Genomic DNA, 20,792 nt, shown 5'->3' with positions numbered 1-20,792 from the left:
CATTCAATAATAGGAGTCATGCTAATACCATCCTCAACCTTTTGGAAGGAATAAATAGGCCTGCATTTAGCCCAAAAGTGTTAAGACATAAGTACACTTTACTGGAAAATAGAAGTACATTAATTACTAATTTCAATTAAAAATCAAGTAGGCCTGGAGGGACACTTATCTGAATTACCTTGCTAAATGAAGAGTCTGGGTATAAAGAAACATGAGAAGGCACTGAAACAGTGTAAATGTTATACAGGTGATACAGAAACAACTAGAGCAGCTGACCATTCCAATAAATGTCTTTCTTATATCATGCTGGATTGCATTTACTAAAGCACATAAGAGGTTCAAAATGAAAAATACAAAAGACTTACCTAAGATGCCAAAACAGAAACTGCCCTATCCTCCGATTAGCAAGTGCCCTTTCTAATAGGAATCTAGAGAGGGCACAATCAAGAAAAGGCTCATATTTTAAAACTTGCACCAGTTGTAAAAGATATTGAGAGAGTTCCTCATCACTGAAAGAAAGAAAGAACAAAATAACTCAACCACTTGTGTCTTAAAAAGATCCTTTCCTGTTCAACTGTCCAGAGCTAACTTATGGCACACAGGGGTCTCTTGGGTCAGGCTTGTTATGTGTTCCATTCCTTGTACCACTGTTTCTAGCTCAAGGAAAGCTTGGGAGTTCAGAAAGGGGTGGGGGAGTGGAGAGGATCACTCTACAAGGAACAGCTACAGGGATAATTCTATCAAATTAACTAGATTGTTACAATTCATGATGACATTTACAATTAGCCAAGAGTTTCCAAAAGTTAGGTACTGGGACTGAGGATATATTAAAAAAGGTACTTTAATACTGATTTCTGATAGTGCTGAAAATCTTAGGTATTTAATCAAGAAATCATTTTTAAAACAAACATTTCATTGGTACTTTAATAATTTAGTTTCCTTTCCTAGAATTAAGGTTAAGTAATTCCTTCTTCAGATCAATGAACAATTAAAATCTTAATTTCAAATAATTTGAATTAGAAAATGGAAGTGGGGACTATATTAATTAACTGAATTATAATGAGAATACCATTATTAACAGGGCTGAGTTAACTCAGATTAATGGTTCTTTATTTTGTGTCTTATCTCCAAACTAGTCATTGTAAACACACTCCCACTAAAGGCAATTTCAATAGTAATGAAGGAATGAATCCTAAGTCCTTCACTTGCTGACTACAGTCTTTGACAAGTGACTAAAAAAAGGAGGCTAAGGAAGATTTGGAACTGAAACCCAGAGCATTAAATGGCAAAAACAAAACTCATAACTACAAATTTTAAAACTGAAAAACCCATCAGAATTAGCTACATGGGGATCACAGCAATCTCCTGAGGGAGATCAGTGTATTTAAGGAAAGCACTTGGTTCAGCCCAGGGAGTACCAGTTGGCCTCTACCCATTAGTTCTCCAACACAAACTTAGATGGGAGCTTCATTTTTAAAAATTATCTATACCACAATCTTAATTAGGTTTACTGTAAGATCTCTACCTATTATAAAACCTATAAGAAATAAAATAAAATAAAATAAAATAAAAAAAACCCAAAACAAAACAAACCAGAAAGGGAGTTTAAAAACAGAAGGAAATGCTAGGCAGTGCACCCCTATAATCCCAGCAACTTGGGAGGTTAAAGCAGAAAGATCGCAAGTTTGAGGTCAGTTTCAGCAACTTAGTGAGATTCTGTCTCAAAATAAAAAATAAAAAGGAGCAGAGTTGTAGAACTGGAGCTACATTCCCAATACCAAAAAAAAAAAAAAAAAAAAAAAAAAAAAAAGGCAGCTTCTCATATATCTAAATTTACTCAATTCACAATAACTAAACTACATTTATATAAAATGGAAGAGACTAACCTCAAAAACCCAATATTAAATTTTTAAAAACCAAGATATAGAACAATACATATGACTAGGTGCAGTGATGAGTGCCTACAGACCCAGATACTTAGGAAGCTGAGACAGAAGGATTATTTGAGTTGAGGAGTTCAGGGCCAACATGGACAACACAGTGAGACTGTCTCAAAAAAAAAAAACAAAACAAAACAAACAACAAAAGCCATGTTTATGTAACTTAAAAATGTACCATATTATTCTATATGTAATTTTATACATATAAACATATAGGAAGAAACAAAAAACTGTTATAGGAGCTATACACTAAATTCATGATAATAGTTGTCCCTAGGAAAGAGTGAAATATCAAAACACAAGGACTTCAACTTTAACTATATTGTATTTGCCTTAAAAAATGCATTTTTAAACTCCTATTGTAAGATATTAACATTTCTTAATTGGGATATTAGACAGACTGTGCAGAGTGAAGAAGAGTTACAGTGTGATTCTCTGGTGTCCTTTGAAAAGCCTGTTTACATATGTAGCTGGCCTATGGTTGGCATTTGGGTGCTAACATTCCAGAAAGGCTTCTACAACCCTAGATAAGTGTGGTTCACTGCACCTAAACTCTTTGTGCAGTGTGGTCTATGTTGCACCGTTTCCTTTGTGGAGTCTAGAAATTTGGGACACACTAGGCAGACGGTACTTACACGACTAGACCCCAATAAAAGTCACAAACTCTTAAGTTTTCCTTGACCCCTTCCACTTCCTTCCCTCCCTCCATCATTTCTTGCCTCACACTTTAGGCAAGCACTCTCCTGCTGAGCCACACCCCAGTCCTTTTTATTTATTTTTATTTATTTACTTATTGTGTGTGTGTGTGTGTGTGTGTGTTTTCAGGACATTTTTTTCTTTTATCTTTTTAATTTTAGAGAGGGCCACACTAAGTTGCCCAGCTGCCTCAGCTTCCTGAGTAGTTGTAATAACAGATATGCACCCCCATATCTGGTTTACCCACCCCCAAGTTAGTCCTTGCCCCAAAGAGATCCACCTGCAGGAGATACCTCATCTGTCGCAGGCAGTCCACAGCATATTCCCGCACGTACTGATCTGGATAGTTGAAATCCAGAAGCTCCAGAGCCTCACGAGGAGAAAGTTTAGGCCAAATCTGAAGCAGTGCCTGAAGCTGTTTAAAAATTGAAATTGATAAAGAAAAAAAATTGAAATTGGTTCAGAAATGATGGAGGACAAAAGCAATGTACTTTCCCTTGGCATACAGGATCGCACAAATGGGTCAAAGGAAAACATACTTTCAATTATTAATGCATCAAAAATCTACCCTGGTTAATATGGACTAACAAAGATTGTTCTCAAAATATTTTATAGTTAAGTTTAACAAAAAACAAAAAAAACCCCAAAACTATTTAGTACTTATCTGAAAATAGAATAAGAAATAAGATACTGAATATATGGATTCTAAAATCATTACCCATTACAAAGGAGAAAAAAATAAATGATCAAGAAACATTTTTTTAAAAAAAGAAACAAAATTGAAATTCAACAAATAAATATAAACTGTAAGACTCAAATTAATGAAAGGCAATTTACATTTAAGGAGTTTATTAATATATATAATAATATACAACTGTAAAGGAATTTATGTTTAGCTCTTAATTTTTAAAAATATTACTGTACAAAACTGACACTGGTGCAGAACTATTGTTTAAAATATAGTCCTTATTTAGATTTTAAAGAAAAATCACTTTAAGAACTTTTTATTGATCATAACATGTTTAACTCCTCAAATCATAATAAATATAATAAAGACCTTTCCCAGGCTTCTGACTCTCCACTTCTTAAGGTGTTAGATTGAGAAAAGAGTTATATTCTTTTGGTTGGGAAAGGAACCAAAACTCATTCCTCTTTATTCTAACTTTTATCTACTAAAAATGGGTATCAGGGTTATAAAATTATGCTTTCCTATACTTGCTTACACACAGATAATACTCAACTATTAAGTTACACTATTGGCTTTCTTCTACCAAAAAGGGAGGAACTTAAGTAATAAAACAAAACTAAAGATTTCAAAACAATGCAACACACTTCCTCTTAGCAATCAGGTAAGCATGCTAAATTCGTGAATGTAAAAACTTCTGTCCCTAAGGGTCAAATGAATACTAAGCATATACTGGTTCATTTAATTTCTAGCAGTTGATACATGAAATCTCTCTATAAGACATCTTTTAAGAATACATCAAGAGAAGCTAGGTGTGTAGCTCAGTGGTATACACACAAGGCTCTGGGTTCTATTCCCAGCAATATCAAAAACCAAAAACAAACAAAAAGGAGTACAAGAAACTTTTCCTACTGTGATTCTAATGAAATAATATGATGCATTTTTTGGAGATATACTTAGCTCAGGAGACTATTCATGAGATGTAAGCAAATGTGCAAACTGACCAAAAAAAAAAAGCTTAGATCTTATTTTCCACCATTAGTGGGGAATGACAAGTGGTTAGAAGACAACAGAGATTCTGGAGCAATTAAGTCTATCTAAACAATGTAAAACAGTTCCTCTTCAGATTAAATAATGTTATTTTGTCTAACCTGGAAACACTGTAATAAAGGAATATTCAATAAAGTAAATATCATTCAAAAAATCTTTAGATGCTAGAAGTAAACTGAAAACAAAACCTTTCTATATTTAATAAAAGAAGTAAAACAAAACTAAAGACTTAAAAATAAATATGATTAAGCCAGGCATGGTAGCACACACCTGTAACTCCAGTGACTCTGGAGGCTGACAAGAGGATCACAAGTTAGAGGCTAGCCTCATCAACTTAGCAAGACACTAACTCAAAATTTTAAGAAGGACTAGGGAGGTAGCTCTGTAGTAAAGAGTCCCTGGGACAAATTTCCAGGAACCTCCTGCCATTAAAAAAAAAAAAAAAAAAAATATATATATATATATATATATATATATATATGTACATATATGTACATATATATATATATATATGACTAAAATAAAAATACCATTCTTGGAATCATACTACCGTTCATCAGATATTTAATAAATTTTGTGTACTTTTCCCTATTTAAAGCAAACAAAATATGTACTTTTCACTAAATTTTTAAAGTCATTATAGATACACTAAGATCATGGAGCTAGAGAGATCAGTTAAATTCAACTAAGGTAAAAAAATTTCCTTAAATAGCCAGATTCATTTGTTCTGATTTAAAAAATCACTTCCAGGTTCCTTCTATTGAGCACTGGGAGGGCATATGAATTTCAAGTGCTTTTTGACAGTCTTGAAAATTAAATCAGGGAGTCAAAATGTGGCAGTTTTTCAGGAGCAAAACATTTTCCCCTTCTCTATTCTACCTAAATGATGTATTTGTCTACATTTAAAGTTACATATTTAACAATACTGTCCAACACACGTGAATGTTAAGATTGAACTGAATGGTTTAATATCAACTTCTACAATAAAGGTAACTTAACTTCCATGATAATGGTAATTTTCAAACAATATTCATTTTAGAGTAGTCATTGCAAAGACTGAAACCATCAGCTGGGTTTGGTGGTGCATTCCTGTAATCTCAGTGACTCAGGAAGCTGACACAGGAGGCTGTCTCAAGGGCAAAATAAAATAAAGTAAAATAAAATAAAATAAAATAAAAGTCTGGGAATATAGCTTAGTGATAGAGCACCTCTAGGTTTGATCCCTAGCACCACAAAATACATACACACATTCACACATTGGAATTCACAGATGAAACTAGTAGAGAGTGCCCAAGACCTAGTAAGTGCTTCTTTTCATAGGTAACTACCCCAAACCAATGTTTTGGTTGTTTTTAGTGAAAGATATGGCAACTCTATCAAGAATTTTTAAATCTTGAAACTTTCTGGTCCATTATAGAAGGATGGACCAGAGGATGTTATAGTTTAAAACATCAAAATTTCTCCTGAAGAAAATTATCTAACATATGGAAATTAACCTGTAAGGAAAGGGTACTTTACATAAAGTCAACAAAGAAACATACACCCAAAAGGAGATACAGAAATGATGTTTTGTTACCTGAGCAACATCTTCAAGTTTATTCCACTTAATCGATAGGAGTAATTTTGGCAGTGACTGTGGGAAATTCTCTCTGCAATCTTGTCGCAAAGTCCAAATAAGATCCATTTCATTCTCACACAACTGAGACAAGGGATCCCTGTCCAAGATTTCTTTCAGTACAGCAAGAAACTTTTTTCCACCTCGACTCTATTAGAGTAAAATACTCATTACAGAATCTAATTATACAAATATCACTGGCAAACATTCAGCAAATTTATATACAAGTTTATATGCAATTCAATCTTTATTATGTGAAATACAAATATATAATTCCATAAAAAGATATATGTAGATAAAAATTAAAAGTGGATTATTTTTAAAAGTTTTAATTGCTCAATGTTAAATTTATAAGCAAAGTATGAAGAATCTCAAAATAGTTCTAAAAAAGGAAAAAAGAAAAAACATTTTTGAAAATCTATGTGCAAACACTAGGTGGCAGGATTGTATTTCAGTTAAAAACCAAGTGATTCCATGCTCAGCATGTGCTCTACCACTTTGCTATACCCGTAGGCCCCCATATCCTTTTCATTTCAAAACAATGTTAAGTGCAAAACAGTATATGTAGTCTTAAGACCGGTTGCATAAAGTTTATATCTATAATAAAGATTTACATGCTATGATGTAAAAAAAATCCAAGTGATTCATTATTAGAACAGAATTTAATTTTTTTCTATTAACAGAAAATATAAGATAACCCAAATATATAAGGTGAAAAATAAAAGTAATAAATAGGTGCCACCATGGCTCAAAATCTCTTTAAGAACTTTCTGTTGTTGGGGCTGGGGTGCAGCTCAAAAAGCCCAAACAGTGGAGCTGAGGATTAGCTCAGTGGTAGTGTGCTTGGCTAGTGGGCACAAACTAGACTATACCCAGAACCAGGGTTGGGGTGGAGGGACCCATAAAGTATAAGACTTGTCATTTTGAAATATTTGAAAGAGTGCCTGACATCAGAATTTTTTAAGGAGAGAATGTAGACAGGACAAGAGATCAGATATAGTAGTGAGAATGCTACACATACAATCCTTGGGGAGCTCTAGCTCAGAATCAAGGCATTCAAGGAATGGGGGAAGCCAGTGGCAATCACAAGGAGGACCCCTAAGAGAACTGCGGGTAGAACAGGTGTTCAGTGAAGCATGCACCTTTCTCCTTCTGTGCTAAGATGGAAAGCTATGGTATCAATCCCAGATCTAGGTGAGGAGAATGGGTACTGAGCCCTAGAGAGTCAACTGATTCCAGATGCATGAAAGTCTTCATGTATGGGATGATACTCTGATTCCTACAGTTTCTTAAAACACATTACCAGCAGGCAACCAGTGAGTCTCTCACATGAAAAGACCTAAACCAACCAATCATCAGTCAAGAAAAACCAACATAATGAAAATACCAAAGTAAGAATCAAGACCACAATTAAAAAACAAAATTATTTTCTTAAGGAGAACTAGCATGACACTAAAAAATGAACAACTGGAAATCTTCTAAAAGATTACTGAAATTAATAAAGAAAAGAAAAAGAAAAAAACCTTAACCTATGAATAAAGAAATGCAAATTAAAATAATATGACACCATTTTTGGTCTACTGGATGATAGAATTAAAAGAGTTGGTAGAAATACAAAAGGAACTCTTCCAGTGAGGATAAGTTTGTAAATTTAAGTCTTTTAGGGTATATAATTTGGCAGAATTGATATTAAAAATACACATACATTTTGATCTAATAATTTCACTTCTAGGAATTGATTCTACAAAAATATACACATATATAAAGCAGTATGTACAAAATAGTCATTGCAGCCATTTTAATGGAGAAGTTAGAAATAAGCAAAACATCAATCGGAATATGTTGAATAATTAATGGTTACTAATAAATATTACTATAGAATGTTAAAGTATGTGAAAAATGAAGACCTGCTCATGCTAACATGACATGATCCACAAAGTGTATTAAATGAAAACGATGAAATTACATACAAAACGATCTCACTTTTTTAAAAGGGAGGAAAATATATACATTTACACTAAACTTAATATTGGTAACTATAAACTAACTCTTTACACAGCTCTAGAGAGGAAGTAGTAGAAGGGGACTTGCACTGTGGAGCTATAAAAAGATTTTGGCAAAGTAGAAAAGAGCCTAGGCCAGATCTCTCTCCAAGTAGCACAAATCAACCAGTGCTTTGATAATCTGAGAATGAGAAGAACATACATATTGTCTCCATTAGGCTTCCTAGACTCTATATCATTAACATTCTGTGTGTAGAATGGTTGTGCTGAAGACACTTAAAAATAGTAATGGGAGGCCAAGAAAAAAGATTATTAGATTAGAGCTCAACAAAGTCTAAAGTTAGAAAGTCAAAAAACTTAAAGATCCATTCTCTGTTACTTTCTCTTGTAGTCCTAGGATGGTTTACTCTTAGCCATGCACATGAAGGTCCAATTCAAGTCTGCATTTCCCAGCCTGGCTTGTAGTATGTGTAGTTGTGAGATCTGGCCAATGAGATGTGAGCAGAAATGAAAACACTAACAGTATCCTCTAAATAAGACTGGGGCATGGCCTCCAGTCTCATTTTCATGCTCCTGAAGCCTGTAACATAGCAAAATGGGAAGCTAGAGCTGAAATATTAAATTATGAAATGGGAATTATATGCTAAACATGGCAGAACTCTAAAGTGGAAGACATACAAATCCCCACTCTGTGATTCTTGTTCTTATTACACCTGCTTTGTTTTACGAGAGAAAACAGTCTCCTTGTTCAACTGAGTAATATTCACTAAGAGCACTGTTAAGCTCCAAGGTGCAACAGCATCCCTTAGAGATGGCTGAACCTACACTTGTATTGCAAAACAGCTTACTAACTAAACACAGATAGTCCATAAACTGAACTGTCACTTAATAAAACACTAGTATATGCATACTTACCCACATTCACATACTCTTCTTGCATGAGTTATGGTCTTCCACAAATTCATTACCATAAATGAAATGAAGGTACATAATGTATATACAACTCTATTAATAAGAGGGTGATTTAAAACTCTTGATACTTACTGCTACATTAGCACTATCACTGCTTGCAATCTCAGCTGCCTTTTCAATAATCTGTTTAAAAAAAGGTTTTTAGTTAAAATTTGGTTCCCATGTTCATAGAATTTTAAGTGTACATAACTATTCCTGTACTTAGATTACAAGGGACTACATATGGTCTGGCATTTCAGCACTTTACAATGGAAATATGAATTTAAAAAGCAAAATAGTGCTTCCCAAGTGCTTGAAACCCTTGGCAACAGGCAAACAGTGGTATTACTCTAAGAGACTGCAACTTCCTAGAGGGCATTGGGATTATCTGTAGATAAAACAAGTAGTGGCTTGCGTACACATACACACACATATATACATATTTTTAGAAATATAGATAAATGAATTCTGGTTTAAAAATGCAAAAGTATATAAAAGTTACTAAATGTAGAACAAGCTCTGGTCATTTCCCCTTCCCACCTTAAGTAAAAGATACCAAAAGTAGAAGTTGGGCTAAAGGTGTACCTCAGTAGGGAAGTACTTGCTGAGTCCTGGGTTGGATCCCAGTACCACTACAAAAAAAAAAAAAAAAAAAAAAAAAGGAAAAGAAAAAGAAAAAGAAAAGTAATGGCTAGGGAAAGCCTAAAAATATTTTTTAAATTCATTAAGTTTAAAGGTGCTCACTCTTGAGAGAAAGGAAACTCACTGGTCTAGTGGGAAGATCAGTGGATAAACAATCAGAAGATTCATGTCCTATTTCTGTGTTATGCAATTCTAAGTAAATAATTTATCTATGTTCTCATGTGTAACATGATAATTCCCATTCTATTTCATAGGGTTATTGTGATAAAGTGAAATTATAGTTACTAAAATTAAGCAATAGCCATAAAATTGGCTTGAAAAGCAAAATGTATACAAGGGGTTACAGCAACAAAGTTAAAGAAAAAGAACAAGACCTATGGGAACTTTTGCCTTTTACGTAAGTATTGCTTATTTTATAATAACAATATATAACTTGCAAAATAAAGGAAAACCAAATAAGTATTAACATGTTTACACATATTTAAAAGCTAAAATCTCAATCCCTAATTAAACTTCTTCGAGACAGCCTTTCCAAGAGATTAGAAAGGCAAAAGGAAAGTTTAGTGACCAGTTTATGGATGACTATGGTCAATAGTCAAATACATTTTAAAGAAACTTCTCTTAAAACCTTAGATTAAATTCACTTACATTTGCATAGAATGCTATATTTGTAAAAGTGCTTCAAAAAGCATATAATTTGAACCCAAATAAACTATAATTTACTGTTGAATCCAAACTATAACTGAACACAGTAACAGTCATTATATTACATGTAGCACAAGTAGTTACAGCTTATGGAGAAATTTCTCTCCATGGTTAACTAAAACCACCACAAAAATACAATGAATGGGGTCTGGGGTTGTGGCTCAGTGGTAGAGCGCTTGCCTGGCATGTGTGAGGCACTGGGTTCAATTCTCAGCACCACATATAAATAAATGAGTAAAATAAAGATCTATCAACATCTAAAAAAATATTTAAAAAAAATACAATGAGTCAAAATCTACTTTTTTCTACTTTATGCATACTATAAGTATATGATTACTACCATATTTGAAATTTCTATTATAAGAAACACAAAATTTAATTTGCTTCTAAATCAGCAGTCAGAAAAACATTTTTAAAGGACTTGAAGTGAAAAGTTACCTCTTGGGTAGATAAAATTTAATTAAAGTCAAAATGAGGTAAGAAACATTGAGTTACATAAACTAAATGTACATAATACTTTTAAAAATATTTCCTTTAGTGTTGGGGATGCAGTTTGGTGATAGAATGCTTGCTTATAAGCACAGGTGAGGCTTCTGGGTTCAATGCCCAGCACCTCTCATGTAGGGGAAAAAAACAAAAACAAAAAACTCTACAGGTCTTATAGTACTAAACATTAAAATACAATTAAGTTTAATGTCGATTAATTTGTATATTATTTGGTAAAACATCAATCTTTAAAGGTAGTTTGTTCTCAACTGGATTAAGAAAAAAAGATTCTTTTTTCTTTTTTGAGATTTTGTTCAAAAATTTCTGCCTAAAAATCAGCACCAACCAATCTGAAACAAGAATGCCAAACCTGAAGATAAAAATGACATCTTAGCTCACTTAGAATAAAAATGATCATAGTCTTATTTTTAGTCCTAACCAGATAATCTCCTTACCCTCCAGACATACAATTCACATACTAAGGAAATACAAAACTGCTACCCTAAACAGTCCTACTAATAGTAATATTCAACATAAATAATCCAGTTTTTGAACATCAACTCTAACACAATAGTGATTTTATCTTCAATTTCTGAACCAACATGCTAGGTGAGTTTCACTGAACATTTTATGTGTTCAGTTACATACTAAAGTATTTATAGCCTTTTTACATTGAAAAAGACCTCAGAACAATTACAATTTCCTCACTTTATAACCAAGGAACCTGGACTCCAGAAGCCACAGCTTACTTGGTCAAATATACTGCCAGAACTAACAGGGATTGTGGGCTCCCTGCTATGCCTTGTCACTGAACCAAACCATTAACGTGTGAAGTTTTAAAGCAAAGTAGACATGTTGAACTTAAACTACAAACACACAAAGCTAGGAAATAATATTTTAAATTATTTCATGCATAGCAGCCCTTTAAGTAATTAGCTTACCTTATCGAAGGGAGGGTAATAATAAGGTTGTTTTTTATTCTCTGGAAATTTAATATGCAAAGCTGTTGCATTTTCAGTATATGGATTTGTTTGAACAGTTCCCATAGGATTCAACATTTCTTCAAGTTCATCTAAAATATGCAAATAATTTTAATTCTTAAGAAACATTTTCAAAACTAAACTAAAAAAAAAAAAAACTATAAGGTATCTCTCCAATGAAAATGCCATAAAAAGTACTGTTACTTAAGAAAGTTTGGCAGATGGTTCTATCAGTAAGCTCTAATTTTCTATTAAAGCTTGGAATAAAACTTCAGTGTGAGTTTGAACATATCTTTAAAATGAGAAAGTTAACAAAAATCAACAACGACTACCTCTTTCTTCATATTGGATAAGACTTCTCAACTCTGAAAAAAGTTCAACTGGAACTGCTCTTCCCATACTAAAATTAGGTGACCCATAGAAACCATTTCATCACTGCATTTTGTTGTTGTTCTTATTAGTTATACATGATAGTAGAATGTATTTTAAAATGTTATACATGTAAGGAGTATAACTTCCCATTCTTCTGGGTGGACATGACATGGAATTACATTGGTTGTGTATTCATATATGCCCACGGGAAAATAATGTCCGATTCATTCTATTATCTTTACTATTCCCATTCCCTCTCCCTTCCCTTCATTCCCCTTTAACTAATCAAATGAACTTTTAATCTTCCCTACTCCCACCTTATTGTGATTTATCATCCGTACATCAGAGAAAACATTCGATCTTTGGTTATTTAGGATTGGCTTATTTCACTTAGCATGATAGTCTCCATTTTCATCCATTTGCTGGCAAATGCCATAATTTCATTTATCTTTATGACTGAGTAGTATTCCCTGATGTAAATGTACATTTTCTTTATCCATTCATCTGCTGAAGGGTACTAGGTTGATTCCATAGTTTAGCTATTGTGAACTGAGATGCTATAAGCATTGATTGTGGCAGCATCACTGGAGTAAACCATCATATTTTAAGTCCTTTGGGTATAAACCAAGGTGTGGGATAGCTGGGTCAAATGGTGGTTCCATTCCAAGTTTTCTGAGGAATCTCCATACTGCTGTCCATAATAGTTGCACCAATTTGCAGTCCTACCAGCAATGTATGAGTGAACCTTTTTCCCCACATCCATTCTGTCTAAGCCTAATGTCCATAAAGTATATACACTTGGAATGATTTTCCAAAGACAGAAAATGTTGCCAGACACAGTAGTGTACACCTATAATCCCAACTACTCAGGAGGTGGAGTCAGGAGGATTCCAAGTTCAAGATCAGCCTCAGCAGCTTAGTGAGAAGCTGTCTCAAAATAAAAAGCTGGGCTAGGAATTTAGTTCAGTGGTAGAGTGCCCTTGAGTTCAATCCATAGTGCTGAGGGGAAAAAATGTGTAGGAAAACTACGAAGTTCAGTTCCCGAATGTTTTGCTCATCTTATCTAAGATTTTCTGAACTTATAGATTCAATTTTTACCTTGATGAAAGACAACTCTGATTATGTATACACTTTCAAAGTTGATTTATCAGTAAATTATAATCCCACAGTTGTGCTCTCTAGCAGCATTACACTAATTTTATGCTATTATTTGAAGTCAAATGTAGAATTTCAGTACTTTTAGAGTAAAAACTGGTACAAATTGGTACAATTGGAAAGTAATTTATAATTATTGAAATTGCAAACGTATTTATATTTATTCTTTGACTAAAAAAAAAAACCCACTTCTGGGAATTTAGATATAGACCTGTAGGCCAGATTATTCATTATGGTATTGTTTGAAATATCAAATGCTAACTGTACTTTAACAACAAAAAAAGAAAAAAGAAAAAAATGCTGTTCTCTATGCAGGTACATAAGGTAAAAAAAGAAAAAGGAAAAAAAAGGAAGGAGCAGAATACTGAACAGATATGCTATTTTGTATAAGAATAGGAAGAAAAATAGAAATCTATCTAGAAAAATAGGGAGAAAAATAGAAATGTATCTAGAACACATTTGTATTCCCTAGTGTTATTTCATGAAGAATTCTAGAAAGATACAAAAGAACCCATAAATGTGATTATATCTTGCATTGAAAACCTAAGGATTTTGGATGATAGATTATTTGCAGTTGCTCCGTTTCTTTTTTGCCTGTGTTGGAATAAACATGACAATTCTAGAGCTAATTGATATATGCAAAGCTGATTCTATTCACTTATTATTTTTATTATACATTTTCTTAAGAGATGAAGTCAGGTTCAAGGTAATGGCAAGTTAATACCACCAAAAATTATCATTTTCATTGATAATGATAACTGTCAAGCTGCCTGACGATTCTGGAGCACATATGTGAGGTTAAGATTTTCAAGAAAGTACAGGTTTCACTCTATTGTGAAAATACAGTTCATTTCAAACAGCTCTCCTATATTTGAGCATGATTAGTGAAGATTATTGGAGGTTTAAGCAGCTGAAGGTAGATATAAGAGAAGATACACACAAGTGTACCCATAGACAGATACAGTTAAACTGCACAGAGTTTTTAAGTGCCAGCAAATAACTTATTATCCAAAAATAATTTCTCAGGTAGCAACTCCTAAAATAACATTTTCAAATGTTTGTCACAAAATAATTTAAAAAGTCAAATTAAGTTCACAATGTTGCCAGGTGTAGTGGTGCAGGCCTGAAGTCCCATCAACTCAGGAGGCTGAGGCAGGAGGATTGCAAGTGCAAGGCCAGCCTCAGCAACTTAGAAGCAACTTAGCCTAAGACTTAGACTCTAAGCAACTTAGCCTGTCTCAAAGTAGAAAAAAAAAAAAAAAAAAAGAGCTGGGGATATAGCTCAGGGGTGAAGTATCCCTGGGTTCAATTCCTAACATATACACCCTCTTCAAAATTTCACAATGTTAACAAATATACTAACAAACTATAAAGACAGAAACAAAGAAATAAAAACACTATTATAAATGAAAACTTGACTTCGAAATTTCTAAATTTTGAGTAAAGCAGTACAGAGTAATGGAAAGAGCAATCTTTCATTCAAATCCTAAGTGTGGACCAATAATGAAAGACTGACTTAGTCTCTCTGATCGTTACTTTATTAATTACTAAGTGAGAATAAGCCATCTATCTGATTTGATCAGGGTTCTTTAAGTAATATTTAAGTAGTGCTGTGGAAAGGACTCCATTCACCTCAAATTTTAGACTAAAGCCAATTAATAAAGGTTTTTATTACCGATCCCATTTTAGTGAATGCTCCTTCAACTAATTATTACTAGTTAGCACAACTAGGAACAATAAAGATTGTTATAAAAAAGACATTCTGAGCTGGGGTTGTACCTCAGTGGTAGAGCGCTTGCCTACATGTGTGAGGTAGTGGGTTTGATTCTCAGTACCGCATATAAAGAAAATAAAGGCCCACTGACAACTAAAAAAAAGTGTCAAAAAAAAAAAAAAAGACATTCTTCCTTAGGAGGATTTCTAAAAATAAGTAAATAAATAAATAAATAAATAAATAAAATGTTTTTGGCTGGAGATAAAGCTCAATGGTGGAGCATTTGCCTAGTATGCATGATGCCCTGGGTTCAATCTCCACCACTAAACTAAACTAAAAATGTTTAAAGCAAGAACACATTCATTGAAAGAAAAAATACACTCAGAAACACAATCATTTTATGAGTATATGAAAATAATCTGTGTAAATCTGTTTTACAATAAATAAACAAAAACACAAAATAACTATTTATTAAGACTCAAGAAGGGTGAATTATAAAGATACAGTATCAACAAGTCAAAAGCTAGTAACTCTTTAACACTAAGGATTAGGATGTAAATCTTACCAGGAAATGAAGACCAGCTGTGCAATATTATGTCTCCAGATCTCAATTGTCCTTTAAAGTCAAAAACCATGGTATTTACCCACGCTACAGGATAATGCTGTTGAAAAAGATACCACTGAATAAATATGATAAGAATGAACATCAAGGTGTGAACTTCAAGGCGTTCATGTCCTTTGTTTCAATGTTAGTTCTAGATATTTCTGAATTTCCAGATTATTTCCAAAAAAATCACCAAAAATGAAAACAAAACATACCTGGCAAAATGTTTAACACCTTTATAATGGTTAAGGAAAATCCTAAAAACCAATTAATATACCACAATAAAACAGTATAACATTAAATGGAATATATCCTGTACAGTGTTTGAAAATGAGGAAATTTTAAAGATCAAAAAAATATATTTTAGGGCTGGAGATAAAGCTCAGTTGGTAGAGTGTTTGCCTCACTTTCAAAAGGCCCTGGATTCAATCCCCAGCACCACACACACATACACACACACACACACACACACACACACATATATGAGGGGCTGGGGTTGTGTGGCTCAGTGGTAGAGCACTTGCCTAGCATGTGTGAGGCACTGAGTTCGATTCTCAGAACTGCGTATAAATAAATAAAGATTCATTGACAACTAAAAAAATAATTTTAAAAATGAGTGATATATCAAAAAAATATGAGTGATATATATCAGGTTATGCTTTAAGTACTTTTAGCCTATATAAATCTTAACATGGGAAGAGGCGATGTCTCCAAGGTCTGTAGAATTCATTTATATAGATAAAAAGGAGACACTGAAATAGTAGGGCTTTTATGAAGACATTTGAAGATTCACTAATTTGGCCATGGTATATCAAAAACCTCATAAATACTCAAACACTATGAGGAAAATCCTATATGGAGATAGGAAAAAAACATTAAGGAACTTACTTTATGTACTTTTCAGTCATTAAAATTTACTTTTAAAAGAATATATGATAATAACCAGAGGAAGGGCTGGGGATATAGCTCAGTTAGTAGAATGCTTGCCTGTCAAGCACAAGGCCCTGGTTGAATACCCAGCACCATGCCAAAAAAAGAAAAAAAAAAAAAAACCAGAGGAAATGCTTAATTCCCATGTGAAGAAAAAAAGGACATAAATTTTTATAGAGAAATTTAGTGACTATATTTTTAAAACATAAAATTCATCTTTACTCCCCAAAAAGAACTTAAGAAAAAAAGAAAAATTGAAAAACTCTTGTTTAAAAATATGAAATAGAAGATGAAAATATGAGAACAGATATATCAGACTTAATTCAGGATTTCAAAATCCAAGAAGCTCTGAAAACTAAAATTTTGTTCATAACTAATGTGGCCAGAGATGACAAAAAGATAACGATAGTCTTTACTTGCCGCATTTAGTATGAATATTCATGTTACTCCAAATACTGATGTGTTTCATTACACATTTGTGCCCTAGACCCCATAAGGTATGCTGAGTGAGGTTCAATCTATGATCTTTCTAATATATCACAAAATGGTGAATTCTCAAACATATCTGCACCTGAAATTTTGATTAAGAGATTGTGGACTAGTTATTTTAACATAATTTCACTCTTTTTTAACTGTATCTTCCTAAAAGTGTTATATTTGTAATGAAATACATTATGAAACTAACTAACATAAATTGGTCAAAAGAATGTTGAATGAATAAGGCATAGTCATGGAGATTTATTGTCTTCTTGAAGTCAGTTCTTAGGGACAAATACTAAATGATATAATTTAACTTATATTACTCAATTTTTTCTAAAAGTTTTAAAATTATCCGATTGTATAAACAATTTTTCAGAAGTTATAATATCATTACCACTTTCCCAGCTTTCCTGATGGTCTGATATTTAGAGGGATTTATAGTTTTTGTTGATTTCTTCGTTTTTACTTTATCCAAAACTGCATAAACCGCAAAACATAATCGAGCCATTCTTGGCAAGTCACAAATATTAATATCGAATTCCAGTGGTTCATTCCAAATGTGATCATTTTTCCCTGATATCTCTGAGCTTACAATGGTTTTACACAGGAGCTCGGTACCATGAAAAAGACCAGCCCTGACATGAACCTGCAATGGAAGAGAAGAAAACAAACACCAATCATGAAAACTGTATCACCAAAACATTCCTACTCTGAAGAATGAAGAAATGTGTACACCAAACTATGGAAAGCCTGTTTCTCTGTAAGACCATCACACTGTAATTGATCAGTATGCTATTCACTCAACTATGCTTAGTTTAAACTGTTTTCATTAAGCAGACCATCTACAAAATCAAACAATGGTTGAAATGCCAGAGGTGTTGATGGGTTAAACAGGGTTAAAGAAACAAACATAATAAACATAAAAACTACTATCACGTGCTTAACTCCCACTGACTTCATTCACTTGGGGTCTTGTCTGACTCTTCTAAATATCTGGGAAAGAAAGAATGAATGAGAAGGCTCCAAACTTTTGTTTTACTTCTACATAATCTATGAATTTGTCATTATAAATTAAGAGTCAACTAAAGATATTTTATGTATACCTATAATTATCCCATATATCACTGTTCTAAAGGTTCAGGGAGGTCTATGAACAATGTTATGTTTGAGATTTGAAAAAAAAAAAAAGATTTGTTTACAGTAAAAGAAGAAAATCGATTACTCCAAACAGATGGATTATGAAACAGTTAAGATTATAGTAACAAGGATTACAAAGGATTACTTGTAAATGCAAATACTTGTAAACACATCACTAGGAATTTATATCTGAACACATTAGCTAATTCTCTTTAGTTAGAAAAAGAAAAGGGGGGGGGGTGTTGCTTCTATTCAAGTCTCTGGGCCCATCCTGCTACAACTCCCCACGCATGTAACTGGGCTCCTTTGTCCTTACCATTGGGAAAATCTCCCTCCCCTGCAGGCTATCAACCTGCAAGTCTCTCCCATATCAAACTCAAACAAAAATCATCCTAAGAAGCTAACATAATCACCTGCTCTGTACTATGAAGAGAATGGCACCTGTATCTATGTAAACACTCTTTGTCTCTTTCAGTCAATCATGAAGTGTATACAAAGGAAAAACAGATTTATGATATAATCTTAAATGAAGAATGAAATCAATCAAAATACTGAAAGCATGCTCACACTGTGACCATGTGATGGAAAAGAATATGAACAATAATTTATACTAGAATGGCAAGAATAGTGATGACTTGTCATCCCCTTAAATGACCATTGATTTTATGTTATCTTTATAGTATTTAAAAATTAATGTTCTAGAAAATATCATAAAATATCTATATGCTCCAAATTTAAGATCCTCTATATAGACAAAATGCTCAAACTCATCCAATTTAATGAAAGCACAAATAAAAACAATTGTGTGTGTGTGTGTGTGTGTGTGTTATTTTTAAAAATAACCACTTGGGTTTTCCTCCCTATTTTTAAACAGGCACTTTCAAGATTGAGTAGCCACAGCCTTAAGCAACCTTTGTTAAAATCCATGTCTCTAAATTAGTTTAAATGGTATTTTCCTGTGTACTCAGAAATGAGTTTAAAAATCTAAAGACTTTCATTTTTAGTTTGTGAAGATGGTAAGGAACATTATAAAGAAGGATTTATATAACAACACTTTTAGGAAATCTGTAGATCCACCTTATATGCTATACTTATATTTTCTATAAGAAAACTAACAACACTAGCATTTTTAACAGCCAACATAGACTACTAGACAGAACAGGAATAAGCCCCTGGCAGGGTGTTGATAAGTTGCTCAGGCTAGTCTTGAATACCTGTGTTCAAGAGCTCCTCCTGCTTCAACCCTCTCATAGCTGAGTCTACACATGCATACACTATCATACCGAGCTAAGAGAAAGCATTTTAGCATGCATTTCATTGTTCACTTTCCTAAGTACTTTATTCTGTAAATAAAATTTAGCTGCTTAAGTGAATCATAAAACAAGTACCTTCTCCAAAGCAATTAGGTAACAGCTATCATCAGTCTGTATCATCTCTAGTGAACTCTTTAAGACTGAAGAAATGATCAATTTCACAGCCTTAAACATATAACCAAAAATTTGTATGACATTATGTACTCAACACTGTTTCTTCATTTAAATGAAATTCACATCAACTCCCAAATCACTCAGATTTAAAAATGAAGGCAGTCTTCACAGACATTAAGAACAAGGCTTTCTTGGATAAGACCTGCATTTTACAGAATTCTGCCTCCTTCACTTTCAAGTGTTAGAACCCTGAGCAATGTCATTTCATTAGGGGTATCTTTTTAAAACAAGAATAATAACTGAACCTACCTCAAAAGAGTTGATGCAATGCTTAAACAAAATAAAACATATAAAACTTGGAGCACAGTGGCTATTTGACTATGTAATAAACCATAATTGGTGAAATTATAAGCTAGGAAGAAAGAGCATAAAACTGCTCTAGTTTCCACCTTGGATTCACAGGTTTTCTTTTCCTTCTTTGTTTATCTCAGGGAGACTGAGCAACAGTTAACGAAAACACAGTGGAGAGGAGTTCAAATTTATCAGAAGGTTAGAAAGACTCTACCACTGTTACACCAAACATTTTTGTAAAGGTCGAAGTCATTGCATTTAGGAATACTAAGTAGGAATATAACAAACAATTAAAAGTTCCACTTCAGGATGTAGAAATGTTTGGCTGTAAGGGAGAATGTTAAACTATAGGGAAGGAGGGTGGTAGGAGGCTGCTGCTGCAATTTGGGGGAAAGATTAAGGACTGAAGGTCAGGAAGATGACAAAGGAATGCGTAGGGCGGGTGTGAATGAGCTATGCTCAAGGAGATGTGCTCAACTGATTAGACATGGTAAGGCACTGGGGCAACTCTAGTTCTTTACAAAATATAAGAGGAAAGGCAGTCAAATGGGAAGAGAACAAAGTGGGGATACTAAATAAGAGTTGGCTTTGGAAATGTATATATAGTGAGTGAAAATAGCAGTTTGGAGCTGAATAAATATCTGATGTCTAGAGAAAAAGGCTTGGCAATCGTAAGCTGAGGTGGTACAGCTTTTCAAGTTCCTTATAAGGAGAATACTCAGTAACTGCTTTCCAAGGTCTGGAGAACACTAAGTGAGGGGAAAATCACTGAGAGATGCTGAGGTAGGGCCCACATGCCTGAGGCGAACAACTCATCTGACTTCTAAATTCCTTGAATTCAAAATCTCTACTCCTTTCCCTCAGCCTTT

The 20,792-nt window shown here is 33.4% G+C and overlaps 1 protein-coding gene across 4 annotated transcripts in view; it reads right to left on the bottom strand.

Moving 5' to 3' along the window:
- The window catches only part of Pik3cb (phosphatidylinositol-4,5-bisphosphate 3-kinase catalytic subunit beta), a 135,251-nt gene that overhangs the window by 35,635 nt on the left and 78,824 nt on the right, over positions 1-20,792 (bottom strand). For all 4 annotated transcript variants that reach the window (XM_047564808.1, XM_047564810.1, XM_047564807.1 and 1 more), the window contains 7 exons: positions 17,403-17,654; positions 15,560-15,656; positions 11,715-11,845; positions 9,034-9,084; positions 5,948-6,136; positions 2,930-3,051; positions 366-509 (listed from right to left, as the gene is read on the bottom strand). In XM_047564808.1, the coding sequence (XP_047420764.1) occupies positions 366-509; positions 2,930-3,051; positions 5,948-6,136; positions 9,034-9,084; positions 11,715-11,845; positions 15,560-15,656; positions 17,403-17,654 (986 nt within the window). The remainder of the gene's footprint in view (positions 1-365; positions 510-2,929; positions 3,052-5,947; positions 6,137-9,033; positions 9,085-11,714; positions 11,846-15,559; positions 15,657-17,402; positions 17,655-20,792) is intronic.

This window comes from Sciurus carolinensis, chromosome 9 (genome assembly GCF_902686445.1).
Source record: "Sciurus carolinensis chromosome 9, mSciCar1.2, whole genome shotgun sequence".
Taxonomy (NCBI): Eukaryota; Metazoa; Chordata; class Mammalia; order Rodentia; family Sciuridae; genus Sciurus; species Sciurus carolinensis.
Note: the sequence above shows the minus strand (reverse complement) of the source record. Positions and strands in the feature narration are given on the sequence as shown.